This window comes from Boleophthalmus pectinirostris, unplaced genomic scaffold, assembly GCF_026225935.1.
Source record: "Boleophthalmus pectinirostris isolate CB_2022bp ecotype Guang Dong unplaced genomic scaffold, ASM2622593v1 HiC_scaffold_16, whole genome shotgun sequence".
NCBI lineage: Eukaryota > Metazoa > Chordata > Actinopteri > Gobiiformes > Gobiidae > Boleophthalmus > Boleophthalmus pectinirostris.
In genome coordinates, this window is record NW_026571095.1 from 10778581 (window position 1) to 10795375 (window position 16795).

At 41.3% G+C, this 16795-nt stretch overlaps 1 protein-coding gene across 1 annotated transcript in view; it reads left to right on the forward strand.

Annotated features, from left to right (window-relative positions):
• Positions 1–6739, forward strand: part of LOC110159573 (adhesion G protein-coupled receptor L2-like) — a 254156-nt gene extending 247417 nt beyond the window's left edge. Inside the window, exon 21 of the mRNA XM_055151769.1 lies at positions 4899–6739. Within this exon, the coding sequence (XP_055007744.1) occupies positions 4899–5731 (833 nt within the window). The 3' untranslated portion in view covers positions 5732–6739. The remainder of the gene's footprint in view (positions 1–4898) is intronic.
• Positions 6740–16795: the final 10056 nt, after the last annotated feature.

Genomic DNA, 16795 nt, shown 5'->3' on the forward strand with positions numbered 1-16795 from the left:
AGCAGGTGACAGACCCCCCCAACAAAAAAGTGACATAGTACACCTTTAAAATGCCTTGAAAAGTCTTAAGTACTGTTATAAGAGTTATTTCTTCATGTAGTCTGCACTGAAAGAGCAAAGGATCATGGTCTTGGAAGTTCATTTATTGCTACGTCCATAATTGTCACGTATAAGACTTCTTTTGCAGTCCACACAGCGTGCATAAGTCCATTCTTCTATTCTTCTTCTGAACTCATTGACTTGAGGTTATGACTCCAACTCAGCACGAAAAGAATACGCTGAAAATAATTAGGCCAGATTTGCTCTTCATTCTCCCTGTGTCAAACTTTGTAGAATAAAGTCTCATCAAACTGTTATCTAACGCAAGCTAAGACGCCGCCAAATGGGAATTCCTCTGTGTTGACTCACTTATCAGTTATCCTATTACACCATATAGGCCTGTGCATTTTGTTTACTTGAAACGGGGATAAGTTTGATTTAAGTCATGTCAATGTTTATGGTGACCTAGTTCTCCTCTGGTGGAGCGAGGGGGGGAACTCAATCAAAGGAGCGAGAAGAAAAAAAAAAAAAAAAAAAAAATAGAAGGGCCCATGACGCAATGCGGGCATAGCCTTCAGATACTTGCAGGCATTTGATGATAAAAGAGAATATACAAAAACAGCTATAGCAAGTGTGCGTGTACAAAAAAAAAAAAAAAAGAGATAATATGCATAAATGTATAGCTATATGCATAAATGTGAAAACGCTATATTGTTCTAGGCTGTGAGGGGGCTAACTGCAACAATGAAAGCGCATGAAACCTGCTGATAATGAAGCCGGGGTTGCAGACCAAAACAATGCGCGCGCAGTAATATCAAAGAAGTGAAGTGCACTCATCTCCCGCCCGCCTCCACTCGCGCCATTTTTTTATTTTTTTTTCCCCCCTTTTGGTGAGCTCAGCAGCCCCAGTAGCTCGAATCCGGCGTCTTGTATCAGCAGACAGCTCGTAGTTTACGGCCCTTAAAATGCCGCTTAATCATTGCAGGATAATTGCGTGTTAACATGGGAGTAAGCGCAGATAAATAAAAAGTGGAAATGTTTGTAGAGCAGGTAGATTTTGAATGTCATGCTTAAATGTCTGGTCCTTAGGGAAGATGGTGATTTAAAATGGCTATATATCCCACTAAGGCCGTAATGAAGTAATGTTGATTTGAAGTAGGGGTGGTTATAGGGTACTCTGTCTAGGTTTTATTTAAAGGCAATCAGGACAGATGCTGTTTGTAGAGCCAAGCAATTCCCATAAGAGAGAGGAGCACTTTTTAAACAAGAGGCCTGTCCAATCTAAACAGCCAGTTAGTTTAATGGTACAGAGTGAATACAATGAACTAGCATGGAGTAGAAAATAGTTTTATATCATTATAATAAACCTATTTTTCTTTACAATTGCCCAGACTAGAGACTGAACTTGCTATTTGCTATGTAACATTTCTGGTGGAAGATACAGCGCCTGCTTGTCTCCATGGAGATGTTGTTACTTCACCTATGGCATAAATCTATCTATTTCCGTAGAGACAAGTAAGAGATTCCCCCTGGCCAATCTACAGGTCAGCTCTATGGAGATGCAAGACTGCCCACAGTAAGAATGTTTGAACATATTTTGAGCAAAATAAAATATGCAAAGTTGAATAAATGCAACATAAACACAAGTTTAATGCCATATTGTGCAACATTTGCATGTAGACGAGCAAGTGGCAGGTGCACCTTTAAAGGGACAGTCTGGAATTTTGGACATGGGCATAGGGATCAGGGGTGGCACTGCCCCCCCTAGTGACTGAAATATGTCACGACATTGAGTCTATAATATGGCCAATACAAATATTAACTTTAAAAAAATGTATTAATATTTTAAACGTATCAATAAAACAAAAGGATTGTATGAAATAAATATGAATCCTAGTCTGAACCAGGACTAAACCAGGTCTGAACCAGGACTAACCAACTAACCAGGACTAAACCAGACTAACCAGGACTGAACCAGGACTGAACCAGGACTGAACCAGGACTATAACAGGACTATAACAAGACTATAACAAGACTATAACAAGACTATAACAGGACTATAACAGGACTATAACAGGACTATAACAAGACTATAACAGGACTATAACAGGACTATAACAGGACTATAACAAGACTATAACAAGACTATAACAGGACTATAACAGGACTATAACAGGACTATAACAAGACTATAACAGGACTATAACAGGACTATAACAGGACTATAACAGGACTATAACAGGACTATAACAAGACTATACAGACTATAACAGACTATAACAAGACTATAACAGGACTATAACAAGACTATAACAGGACTATAACAGGACTATAACAGACTATAACAGGACTATAACAGGACTATAACAGGACTATAACAGGACTAACTGTGTCCGCAAAATGTGATCTGGCAGCAGCTGTGCTCGGCCTCATGGGGGCGAAGCTCTGCGCCAGTCCTTTCTCCTGCGATCACCCGATGGTGTACGCGGGCGCACCTTTGGGCCCGTCCCGACACTCAGTCCTGGTTCAGTTCTGGCTTAGTCCAGTTTTAGTCCTTGTTCGGTCCTGGTTCTCTCATAAATCAACGTTGAACCAAAGTAAAAACGCTGCGCTAGTCTAGCACCAGCGACCTCTGCAAATACTGGATGGCATATTTTAAAAAGTGTCTCCACACTCTGGCTAACTAGGAAATGAGGTCCTATGTCCAAAATTCCGGACTGTCCCTTTAAGCCCTCAGGTATTCATAGATGTAAAACTAGATTGGATAATTTAATTGTTGAATTTGTGGTATCCCAAAAATGTAATCTCAATTTAACTGGGATCATTTAATATTTTGCACTGCACATATGTTGGTATGTTGGTGAGGCTATTTTTAAACTTAGCTTGAACCATGAAAAATCAGTCCACTTTATCTTAACTTCTATGGGCGATGTTGTGTCCCAATATCCCACAGCTCTGGACCTTAAAATAGTGGCGAACTTTCTTTATATGAGAAAATGTCAAGTAAATACGCTCTATATTGTTTAAATATGACTTCTGCTTCTGCTGGGGTTTTCCCTTTGGATCTACAAACAGCCACTGAGTTATTAGCAGCAATATAATACCCTCACTCACCTCCAACTACCCCACTTGAACTTACCCCAAAAACGACTCTATCAATACAACCCGGGTGAAATGTGCAGACTCGATTAAACATACATCAGGTACAAACGAAGATCTCTACGAAGAACTACAAAACCGCAGAGGGGATGTCAAAATCAACACAGGGCCCTTTTCCAGATTTTCGGACCTGCTTTTGTCATTATATCTGGTTGCTGGACTGGGATGAGCGTGTCCTACATTAGAAGTGTATTAATACTGAGTAATGCGCTACAGATGTGGGTGCGTTGCTGTAAAAATCAGTAAGGATAACATCTTGGCCGAATCTCCGCTGGAAATGTTCCCAGACTGCAGCTGTGTCCGTGTCCAGTTGAATTGCGTTCACTTGGTCTCCCCTCCCCGTAGACAATACCTGCCCGCTATAAACCCGCCGGTTCTATATAAACAAATGCAAATTCCGACCATGCAGGGCCTATTCGCAGAAGTCTCCAATAATCCCCCCTTCTCCTCCTTTTTGCCCTTTCACTCGGTGCACTCGTCTTTTTTAGAACTGTCTTTGATGTTGTTTTTAGAAGCACTTTTTCCCTCCCGTTGCTATCATCCATTTTCAGACACATCCATTTAAAACCTATGACTGTAGTTATTCTGTGTAAAGCCTGCCAGCGTCGTCGTCTCCCCTCGCTCCACAAAATGTCAGCTCAGCCCGCCAATAAAGCCCTACATCAAATCAGACTAGCCCCCTTCATTTCCATGCTGCTACTTGAGCCCTGAGCACGCTCCTATGTAAAATTAGCACGGCGCTGTATGCTACAAGTGCTCTCCGATGAATGTGTCATTATACATAGGGACCGGTTGCAGAGAAACATGCTGTTTTTTGATTGTAGAGTTAAACTGTGCTTGCCGCTGAACCCTCTCACCTGCTGTGCTCAGGATTCAGTTGTCCTTGATTTGTCCTTTGGATCTAAAACCTGCAATTTCGCTGTCACTCTGCGTCCGCCGGACAGTTTGGACCCGGGCATCACACGTGCTAAATTACAGTTAATTGCAAGGGCACAATCGGCACTGGACAGACTGAATCCTGCCTACATGTGACAAGCTTCCACTTTTGTCTCCTCTAGTTGTTTTTTCTCTTGCTGCAATTGAAAAAGGCATCTTATTTATTTTTTTATTTTTTTTACTTTTTTTGCACATCAGCTGTTCTTAGGCCAGATAGCCTGAGCAGACACACTTGATGTGAGTGGTGGCAAAGTGAGTCATTGCACCGTGCCTGTGTCTTGGTGTGGGGCTTGTGCTGTTCTGTGCAGAGCCTGACGGCCATCTGTGTTCAACATTACTCGTGCCTTGCCTTCTTTTCAAAGGTGGAATGTTTTATTCATTGTTAATGTCACTACATTTCCCATCAGCTTTTTAAGTATGGATTTATTTATTTCTCTGCGGCCCGTGGACTGTATGTTGCTATCTGGATGCTGCTCGACTTGTTGTAGTATGTTTGGCTGTTGAATATTGTATATATTTTTTCATCTCATTCGTGCAATATTGTTCAGGATCAAGTCTTAGATTGGCCATGATCATATTCAGATTTAACAAGCCCAGACAAGGTGGGGAGATAATTGGCATCTACTTAGAAGTTGAAAACTTTAGTGTTAAATATAAATGAGCCGAGATCAAAGTGTCCTGAGCAGTATGTGTTGTGTGTGTGGTGCAGCTGTGTGTGCAGAGGTCCGGGCCCCCCCTCACCTGTCTCTCTCTGTCTGTTGTAGGACAGCACTCACTGAGCCACAGCAGGGACATCAGCGCCATGGACACGCTGCCCCTCAACGGCAACTTCAACAACAGCTATTCTCTGCGCGATGATGACTACGAGGCCGTGCGGGCCCCCGCAGACCTGGGGGGCCTCAACCTGGACGACGCCGCCTTCGAGAAGATGATCATCTCTGAGATTGTCCACAACAACCTGCGGCCCCGCGGGGCCCCCAAGGGTCGCCACGTGCCTAGGGAGCGGGACCGGACTCAGACCAGGGCCACTCTGGACCAGGGCAGCGGCAGCGAGGACGACGCCATTGTGGCGGACCACACTGAGGCCTCGTCCCCTCAGAGGGGCCCTGCTCGAGGGGGGCCCGCCCCTTTGGAGCTGCTGCTGCACCCCCACCACAAGGAGGTGCTGGAGGCCCCGCTGCTTCCTCAGAGGACTCACTCTCTGCTGTACAGTGCTCACAAAGCACCGCGCCGCCTGGAGGGCCCCGAGACTGTTACTGTTGAGGACACGGACTCCCAGTCCCCCAACAACAGAGACTCCCTTTACACCAGCATGCCCAACCTGAAGGACTCCCCCTCCGCCTCCCCCTACCCCCCTGAGGAGGAGGAGCTGTCCCACTCCCCCCGCAGTGACACTGAGGACGCCTACAGGAAGAGCATGCCCGAACTGGGCGATGGGCCCCCGCCCCTGTCCTATTACCACATACACCGGGCCCCCAGCGACGGCTGTGTTCTGCCCCCTGAGGGCCAGGACTGTCCCCAGGACTGTCCTCAGGACGGTCCCCCTGATGGACAGGCGGCCGCTGATGGACAAATGCAACTCATCACCAGCCTCTGAGCAGCCCTCTCCCTTTGCACACGGCTCACCCATGGGTGCTTCTCGCTTTGAGCTTGGCTCTGCACTCGACACCTCCTCCTGTTAGAACAGGAAGTGAAATGTTGTTGGGTGGTAAAAGAATGAATAAAAGACTTTTGCACACAGAACTCATTAACACAAATACATAGAAGTGAGGCCCGAGCAGTGAGGACTGTGAGGACTGCACTGTTGGACTAAAGAGGTGCAGACAGCTCTCTCTCCTCCACACGTCTGCTCAAAGAAGAATGGATCAAAGTGAACTGAGTGACTCCTGACTCTTGCCGGGGGACTTTGTAAACCCGGCTCTTTTTAGTCAAAGAACTAGTTCCACAGTCAGGATTGTAAAGAAACCACTAATTCAGACTCAGGCCTTATATTTTTCTCTATTGCACATTTAACTGTTGTCAAAGTAACAGCTAAAGAAAATATATTTTGCTGTACCACTAGTGTAAAAAGTCAAAGAATAAAAAAAAACAATGAAATGGCATCAATTCTGTAGTAATGCCCTTTCAAAGTCATGAGGATAACAAATGGTGGAAATGTGCTTTTCCTCTCACACTTGACTCGTAGTATGTTTGAATATGAAAAGATACTAGTCCATATGAACCCATGCTCACGTCTCTGCTTGTGAAGTGCTTTTTGCTTTCATGAATCAGTTTTGCGAGTAGTATATTTGTTACCACCGGGCCATGCACACATTTGAGTGAATTGGGTGTAATTTATTTTACTTGAAAGAAATTGTCAGTTTTTTAAGACTTTTTTGTGTCATTGCAATATTGCATTTTTTTACGGACATGTTTTCATCCTTTGACACTCATTAATTTATTAACTGAAGTATTGAGAGAAAAAATGGAAAAAAGACCATGGTTAGACGTGTGAATTGTGGCAGCACTGATTGCATTCATCTTCATTCTTTTGTAAGAGCCCATCATCAGCTGATATTTAATTGAACTCCTGTTTGATATCAAATAAATGTGAATTTTTTTCTTCTTTGATACTTAGGTTTTTGTTACATCTGCTGAATTTAATTTGATATTGATTTTTAAAAGCCAAAACATCCACAATGAATATACGAGTGCATACAACTGTACAGTTTACAGTTTGAAGGTGCTCTATTACTCAAAAAAAAAAAAAAAAGTACTCTTCTAAAGTGGAATGGTGTTTTCAGTTTGAGAGAAGTAGGCAGGATTTGTGTGTTAAACGTGTGAATGAAACAAAACACAACTCCAGGTCTGTTTTTGATGAGGAAACAACATTATAATACAGATCAGAAAACGGAATAATATAAACCCTTTAATCAATAGTCATTCTTATTAAAATGTGTTTAATAACTTACGTTTCCATTAGTCACGAGCATAAATGTATAACTTTGAATGCTATTGTATCAAAAGGAAGGGACTGGATTTATACTTTGACTGTCACTAAGCCAATTAAAAAAAACACACACACATTCAATCAGAAAAATTAACCTCTGCTTAATTCCCCATTTTAAAATAAATGGTTACGGATGGTCAGGTGGGATTAATTTAAATGAAAATGGACTTAAGAAAAGGGGTTCCAGACACTTTTCACTTGTGTGTCTGAGGCAACACCAGTAGCTGCTCTGCATTTTCAAATATGTATAACACGCAGCATTTTATAGGCCATTTAATACAGATGTGGTGCAGCTAAAATGAATATTGTTAAAATGCTGTTGGGGTTGGGTTTAGTCAGTTACAGAAATGATCAGGTCCAAAATTTTAGATATTTTATGGCAAATAACAAAGTAATCTTGCTTATTTATTAATAGTATGACATCAATGGAGTCTGTCCCATCGTTGGATTTATTACTTCTTCAGGTGGGATTATTAGGATTAGAAATATGTTTGAATGCTCCTAAACCAACTCGCTTTTCTTTCCTTTTCATGCCATGACAAGAAATGATTTATAAAGTCATAACATAACATGGTTGTGTACACTACCAGTCAAAAGTTTGGACACACTTTATCATTTTTTTCCCAAAACTATGAATGAACAAATATGAAAAGTAGTAAACAAAAAACTGTTTACTACAACTCCAAACATGTTTTAGATTTTAGATTGTTCATAATGGCCACCCTTTGCTTTGATCAGCGCTTTGCTTTACTATTGGCATTCCACTAATGAACTCTGACGTGGCACATCTGCGAAGTGAAAACCATTTCAGGTGACCTCATCGTGACGCACATTGAGAGACGGCCAAGGGTTTGCAGCACTGTCAACAAAACAAAGGGTGGCTGCTTTGAGTTATTTTACATGCTTTTCTTTGCTACACAATTTAATACATATTGTTTTATGTATTTAATGTCTTTTGTATGTCCACAGTGTATGAAATATATAAAGAAAAAAGACTGAATGAGAAGGTGTGTCCAGACATTTGACTGCTAGTGTAGGTGTATTGATACTTCTACATGTGTGTCTAATGGTGGAATGTTTTGGAGTTAACATGGAGATATAATGCACACATTAGCAAACACAGCCAAAAAAGGTTTAAGATTGTCTAAAAGCTCACAAAACACACACACACACACACTCACGAAATGGATTTAAACACCTTTTCAGAAGTGTGTGATCAATACAAGTGTTCATAGCCCTGTTTAGGAGTTTGATTTTCTACAAAAATGGTGAGTAAGAACTGTTGGATAATCAGTTTACCTGTTAAGTTAGTTCTTCACGGTCAGATTGCTTAACTATGAACTTTTTGGTTGGGGGTCTGTTACCTGCTTGCCAACTGATTAATTATATGATTTACTTTTCGTATGATGTACACTGCTAAAACCAAACAGCACGTCTTTATAAGAAAGGGTAAAATGGGATTAGAAGTTGTGTATATGTTTAATGAATTCTTTCCAAAAACACGCAGAGTCTGGGCAGGTCAGCGATGTAACACCTTTGCTTGTTAGTGATGAGATATTTGTGAGAAAATGTCCTTAAATTTTTCCATGGAGTATTATCAGACAGAGTCAAAGTAGGGCTCTGTTTGGGAGGTGCACTTGTGGTGATAGTCGCTCTTTTTCTGCAGTGACTCATTATAAGGCAAGTTTAATTGAAGATGAAGCCAAGTAAGTTCCTTTTGAAAAGTTTGATGCAGCGTCTTCACTCACGCCTGGTCAAGCCGCCATCTTCGAGCGCTGCACTGTCCTGCCGCTTCCCCAGTTTAGGCTCCTGGCACCACTAATGACATCACTCTGTTGCAGCCAGTGAAACAGCGGCATGGGTAACCCTGTCGTCATATCACTGAATACATCTCAGAACTAATAAACAAAATATGAACTAAAACGTGTTCAATTAATACTATTGAGTTTGGAAAAATATCTGAATAAATTAGTATTTTTTTTATTAAAATAAAATGTCAAATATCAGTAGGGACTATTTTGTCTTCCCCAAATATTGGTTGTGACATGTTCCCACCGTCCCGATGCAAACCTACGCCCTTGTTCCACAGTATGACATTCAACAGCTCTACCTTACATTTATTCAATCACTGCTGGTTTTATAGTTCAAAAATATGTCGAAAAACAAACATTCTGACTGTGAGCGGGGTTGTCCTTCCACAGATCTGGCCTGTATCTTGGTCTGGTTTGGTCTCCATGAAGATAGAAAGACAAAGCAATAACATCTCCACGGAGAAAAGCATTGGACGGACCCTCCACAAGAAAAGTTACACAGTGCACCTTTAAACTAAAACTCAGATTCAAGTCCAATGAAACCTCAGACGGAGCAGAGCCCACCGTTAGCACCACACCCGCATGCAACTTTGAAGATATCAGCTGCAAACTATCAAATGCGGAACGTACTTGCTCGGATATTGCAGTCCTCTTCAAACCAACAGATCTGACATATATTATTAACATTGCATTCTGTCGCATTATTCACAGTTTATGACGGTAATTACTCTGAGAACAAGTCTAATCTCTCCCCGGCGCTACACTCTCATCCCACGTGCTGTTTGCCGCAAATCACCCAGCAACAAGCCTGAGATAAGCTCGCCATGCAGATTTACAGTCCCCTACGTCATCCGTGTGCTATTTCATTTTAGGACTTTTCCCTTTTGTCTGACCACACACACAGTACAAAGACCACTACATGAACAAACCAGGGTGGTACTCATTATTAAAACGTACTCTTTGCCAATTGGCTGTCGAATCCAAGGAGCAAAGGCCAGGACATAACTCACCCAACAGCATAGGACTTCCATTACGGTTGTTTGAACAAGCCTGATCTTTGGTTTGCAGTGAGCCGTTTGACTACCCCTTGAGGACTCCGCTTATACCGCCTTACCTCTGCTGGAATCTCTCGGAAAACTCTGCATGCTCCCTCGCTGATAAATCACATTAAAAGTTGACGATTCATTTGTACAGTTCTTCAGCGCTGGTGTAGTCATGATACCACAATGTTAAACTAAAAGGTCCTATATTATGGAAAACTGACTCTTGTGAGCGCTAAGAATCTGTGTATCATTCGTTCATTCGTTTTTCAAAATAAAACCAAAAATAAGAAAATGAAAAAACTGTTTTCTTCATTTTTTGGCTCCAAAACCAAAACCTTTTTTATTTGGCTCCAAAACTTTTTCAGTTTTCGTGAGTTTAAATGAATAATGGAAAAAACAGATAACAACCATTTACCGTTTCTTGCGATGCAACTGAACTAGGATTAAAACAGGACTAAAACAGGTCTAAACAAGAACTGAACCAGGACTAAACCAGGATTAAATTGGCCTCAGCCCTGGTTCAGCCCTGGTTCAGTCCTGGTTCAGTCAGTATGTGGTGCAAAAGTCCAGCATCGCAGTTTAAGTCACAGAAATGGGCAACGGCCGTTATCTGTTTTTTCCATTATTCATTTAAACACAAAATCGAAAACTGAAAAAACAAATTGTTATCCATTTTTTCATTTTGGTTTTGGAGACAAATAATGATGTCAAATGAACTGCATCGAATCAAAAGTGCACTGTATCAAGATATGTATCGTATAGTGGCCTATGTATCAAGGTATTATCGTATCGTGGCCTATGTATCGAGGTATGTATCGTATCGTGGCCTATGTATCGAGGTATGTATCGTATCGTGGCCTATGTATTGAGGTATGTATCGTATCGTGGCCTATGTATTGAGGTATGTATCTTATCGTGGCCTATGTATTGAGGTATGTATCATATCGTGGCCTTTGTATCGAGGTATGTATCATATCGTGGCCTATGTATTGAGGTATGTATCATATCGTGGCCTTTGTATCGAGGTATGTATCATATCGGTAACTTCTTAATAATACCCAGCCCTAATACTGTGGAACATTCCAGACAGATCAATGACGTAACCATAGAAACAAGCAGGTTGACAAACTCAAAACCAAAAAGTGACATAGTACGCCTTCAACACACATTTTAATTAATAAAATCGGAGCCATTCAACAAGCCTCATCAGGACGCCGCACCTACAATCTTACCAACTGTGGCAGAAATCTCACGGAAAACTTGGCACGCTCCCTCGCTGATAAATCACATTAAAAGTTGACGATTCACTTGTAGTACAGCGGGAGCAGCCATCTCCGAGAAAAGTTTCCTTATTACGAGCGAGGAAGAGACACCACGCACAATAGACTCCATGTAAAACCAGGGGTAGTTGTGATGAATGAACACAGCCGGCTCCCCCTTTGTGAAGCATAAGGATCACTTTTGCCTAATGCATATATATTGGTTCATTATCACCAAGTCACCACTCCTCTGTCACCCTATTATCTTAACACACTGGAATCTGAAATTGAACAATATATAAAGGCGTGCGTTCCTCCTTACATATATGGAAGAGGCAGACAGAAGATTTGGATACAGGGATAAGAATATAGGCTCTGATCCTCACATTGTATAAAGAAGGATGTAACGCGTGGGCTCTATACCGTTAATCCCTCAACTCTCTTCTATTCTCCTCGTGTTTTATAAGAGATTGGTGTGTTTTATGTAAATGACCTTAGTATTGTTGTACATGACTCATTTAGTGCTAAAATCCAACATTATGTAATTGGGATTCAATGTTTTGCAATTCAAATGGTGAGGAATTGTTGGAAATTGTTGGAGTGGGTTACGTTTGTTTCTTCTTGAGGTCAAACTACGCTAAGTGTGCTGTCTACGTAATTATTGTTAGAGAATCAGGAAGTCTGCCGTTACCATGCTGGTTGTTGTTTGCACTACTATGGAAGCAAAACTTTAGCCTAGTTTATCAGCCAGTTTCACTTTGTGGAAACTGTCTGACCTCGCAGCATTAAGATTTGTTTGCTCTACGGTAGACGGGTACTTTTTTTTATTTAACCAGTCCCTGCTATTTGGTCATGACGTAGGTAATGCGTTGTGCTAACTGGTATATAAACTTTTTCCAAATACCCTAGGAAGAAGGGCAAAAATGTCTTTCCCCTTGATAAAATTCACCAAACATTCTCTTGGTTTAAATCCTCGATCTCAGGAATTGATAAAATTCACCAAACATTCTCTTGGTTTAAATCCTCGATCTCGGGAATTGTTACCAACACAGAACGTATGACTTCGTCTACATCCATCTCGATCACTTTGTTTACTGTTGTGCTGTACCACAAAAGGGACCCAGTCATGGCTTCACAGTACTTCGCTGATTGACCGGTGCGCGATCTTGCAAACCGTCTAGTGTATTCCGATTCCTGACCTAGTCGCTGGAGAGAAATTAATTGAGCAGAGGCACTAGGTGGCGCCAGCCTGACTAGCAAAACTCAGCCTTGGTGTTTGAAAGTTACCAAAAGTGCTCATAAACGTATCATGGTGAGTAAATATGATGCTCTGAATACATAAGGTAGGTGAGGAATGACTTTGGACCACTGTGATGCGTTTTAAAGAGCCATTAAACACCCTCCCGAATCTTTACTCCTCTTCTAAGCAATCTCTGAAAAATCACGCTGTTTCCGCCTGTAGACACCAGTGGCTGCGCTTGTCACATAATAAACTGCATCTGACTCATTTGTCGTTTGTCCAACCTGAAAATTTGAACTGTATTGGACGTAGTTGATCCTAAAGAGGCTGTTACAGACACGGCTTTTGACCCATACGTCTGATTTTTAACAAATAGGCACAAAAATGCCAAAATAAGGCCAGCAATAGGTATACATTACTATTTTAGACCCATTTACACAGCTAAACAGTAGAAAAAAAGTGATTTTGGTGTTTAGTGGCCCTTTAAAATGATGTAGTTTTGTTTGCCATCTTTTTAATCTGATACAGCGCTTTTAAGATGTGGACAAAGCTCTAAGTGGTCTCTCTGGTCCAGACAAATGGCCCCAGCTGTACTCGTATACGTTCAAGGCTGTGGACAATTTTTCAATCTTACATTACAACAGTGTTCTTTCATTTTGGGTTACTTTAGGTTAGGTTACTTGCAATAGTGGCTGGAATGTGATGTTCCAGTTTCAAATATGTCACATGTAATAGTCCATCTAAGTTCACCAAGTTATAACAGTTCTTCACAATATTACAATTTCAGACTCGATTTCGATAGTAAACAATAGACTCAATACTCAATACTGATTCAGATCCAAGATGATAATAAAAAACATGCTTTATTTAGACAATAGAATGTGATTTTCAGCATTAAATCATAGTTCAATTCAGGAAAGGTTCATTTCTGTCCTGTGAATGTGACTTTTTCAGCGTCTAGTTTCGATACTAGTTTGTATTTGATCTTATATACTTTTGACAAGCCTATTCAACACACTTTTTAATTAATAAAAAACAGATCTACCAAGTACAGCTCTAGAGAAAAACAAGACTTTATACTAACCACACTGACCAAGGTTAAAGTGTGCCAAGACTCCACTGAGTGATTTAGGACACCTGTCACATTTTCCTTGTGGCTATAACCAAAGTAATACTGCAAAGTACTATATGCAGTACCTCAGATTATGTTATAGGAGCCCAGACTAACCTTTCACGACCCTTCAAACTTTTACAACAAGAATTAAACTCCACTGCACCAAACTGAAATGCTCCCATATAATTTACCACATCGTCATTCTTTCATCCTAAGGTCTAGTTTTTGTAGTTTTGAAGATTCTTAGATTAAAGAGCCCGTATTGCGCTAATTTTAGATCTATGTTATAATGTTTCTTCATCGCAGACATACCTGGAGTTGTGTTTTGTTTCATTCACACATGTTTAACACACAAATCCTGCATATTTAGGCTGAGTTCTTCTCTCAAATGGAAAACACTCTGTTCCAGGGGTGCGGTGGGCGTGGTAAGACAGGGATACGCCGTCCACCCACCAAAAATAACAAATATAACTACAACTTAAATGTCAAACTGGAGCTATTGGCAATGGTGAAAACAACCTGCAAAGGCTCATGATATCTGCAGTACTGTCCTATGGTGATCTGCCACACGAGGGACCAGGACTGAACCAGGACTGAACCAGAACTAAACCACGACTAAACCAGGTCTGAACCAGGACTAAACCAGGACTCAACTAGGACTAAACCAGGACTAAAACAGGACTAAAACAGGACTGAACCAGAACTAAACCACGACTAAACCAGGTCTGAACCAGGACTAAACCAGGACTCAACTAGGACTAAACCAGGACTGAACCAGGACTGAACTAGGACTAAACCAGGACTGAACCAGAACTAAACCACGACTAAACCAGGTCTGAACCAGGACTAAACCAGGACTCAACTAGGACTAAACCAGGACTGAACCAGGACTGAACTAGGACTAAACCAGGACTAAAACAGGACTGAACCAGAACTAAACCACGACTAAACCAGGTCTGAACCAGGACTAAACCAGGACTCAACTAGGACTAAACCAGGACTGAACCAGGACTGAACAGGACTGAACCAGGACTGAACCAGGACTGAACCAGAACTAAACCAAGACTAAACTAGGAGTAAACCAGGATTAAACCAGGACTGAACCAGGACTGAACCAGGAGGACTATACCAGAACTGAACGAAGACTGAACCAGGACTGACTGAACAGGACTAAACCAGGTCTAAACCAGGACTAAGTTAGAACTGAATGTGAATCTGAGTGTCAGGACGGGCCCGGACGGGTGACCGCAGGAGCAAGGACCAACACAGAGCTCTGCTTTACGGACACTCTGCTCCGTGGGCTTGGAGTTCTCTTTCTCACTCTCAAGTCCAAGGTTAGTCCTGGTTTAGTCCCGGTTTAGTCCTGTAGTCCTGGTTCAGTCCTGGGCACATGGGTTGTAGCCTATGATTTATGCTGGGTTGGGGTCACCTCGATGACGTCACAAATCGCTTACCCCACTTAAAAAATCCCCACTACACCACTGCTCTGTTCCACTTTATGACGTCATGTGGTAATACAGGAAGTGCTCCACTGCGTTTTTATACTCCATACACCTTCACTAGAATCATTTGGATAATTCCAGCCCTGGAACTGCTAATCTCTACTGAACTAAAGGTAAAAAGTGCTATTAACTTGAGGGGTTACTCAAACATGCGTGAATGAAACAAAACACAACTCCAGGTCTGTTTTTGAGGAGAGAACAACATTATAATATGTCTTAAAGCTCACAAGAATCTATTTTGTGAAGGACCTTTAAAAAGATTCAAATAATTTCATCTTAAAGATTCTGTAACTGTTTTTACTACCTTAAAAATTGAAGAACAGTTTGTCAGCTCAAATGTATTCCTCACTTTCCTAATGCATTCCCAGCGTCCTAATTATTCACCGTGATGAGTTTGGCAGTGCTTTTCACATCTTTTAGAGGTTGCTCATAACACCATGATAACAGCGCACTGGCATTACTTCCTGGTTTGCAGTCAATAAAAGCTCTTTAAAAGATTAGATGCAGATTCAAAATTATTTCAACCCTGAGAACTGCTTTTATAATTTATCTGTACAGGGGCGAAGCAATTTTAACTTTACCACAGGAAAAAATACCCAAAACTTGTAAACTCTTGTAAACTTGCAAACTACCTTTTGTTGATTCGAAAATGCGGAATTTAGTTAAAACAATGAATTAACATGATTTGATCGCGCCAGGTTTGTGAAGTTGTAGTGCACTGTTTTGGAGAATTGTCATGTGGGAGCACGGATGACGTCGGTGTGCGGGCTGAGCAAAATTTGGACAAAATCTTACAGCTAACCGTTTGAATATGCCCGGGAGAGATCTCTAAGTTACTGAAACATGCATGGAGGACAAACAAAACTGCATCAGGCATATTTTTGATGAGGAAACATTGTTATAACAGGGTTGAAAGCTAAAAAAAAGGGGTTAACTGGTTGCAGAGATTTTTCACCCAGCCAAATTTAAAGCCCCATACATAATTTAATATTCTATCCGCATGACCAAGATGAAAATTATCAGAAGTGCATATGAGGACAGGAGCTTAAAAAGTTCATAATGGCTTCCGCTAAGTCCATTATTTAATCTTCAAACTTCTACCTTTGACTTTCTGACCGCTGGAATCACTTTTTCGATATTGCGTTGATGTTTGTGGGTGGATTAAAAATGGAAAAAAGTTGTTGGAGTTGTTACAGATTAAAGTGCTTCGTTAAGTTCCTCATCTTATCTGCTGACGAGTCTTGAGCTCATCACGGGGCGGTGGGAGAATGAAGGAGCAGGGGCATTAAGGCGAGGTCCATGAGAAGACATTACCCAGTTTTCATTTGGCTCCTGTTTGAAGTCCCTGCCTCTGGTGATTTGGACATTATTTCATGTCCACCATCAAAAAGACATCAAACAAGACCCCGCATTCAAAATCAGATCACAGCGCTTCTAAATGTAGCATGTGCCGCCCGTATACCAATATATGGACTTGTGTAGGAGCAAGCTGGCGAGTTAAAGGGCTCGTGTTACGCTGTTTTCTGATCTATGTTATAATGTTGTTTCCGCATCACACACTGGAGCTGTGTTTTGTTTCATTCACACACATTTAACACACAAACCCTGCACATTTAGGAGTTCTTTTCTCAAATGAAAAACGCGCTGTTTGACCGTGTGCTGGAAAAAAAACAATATCGGGGTAAACTGAAATGACGTTAAAA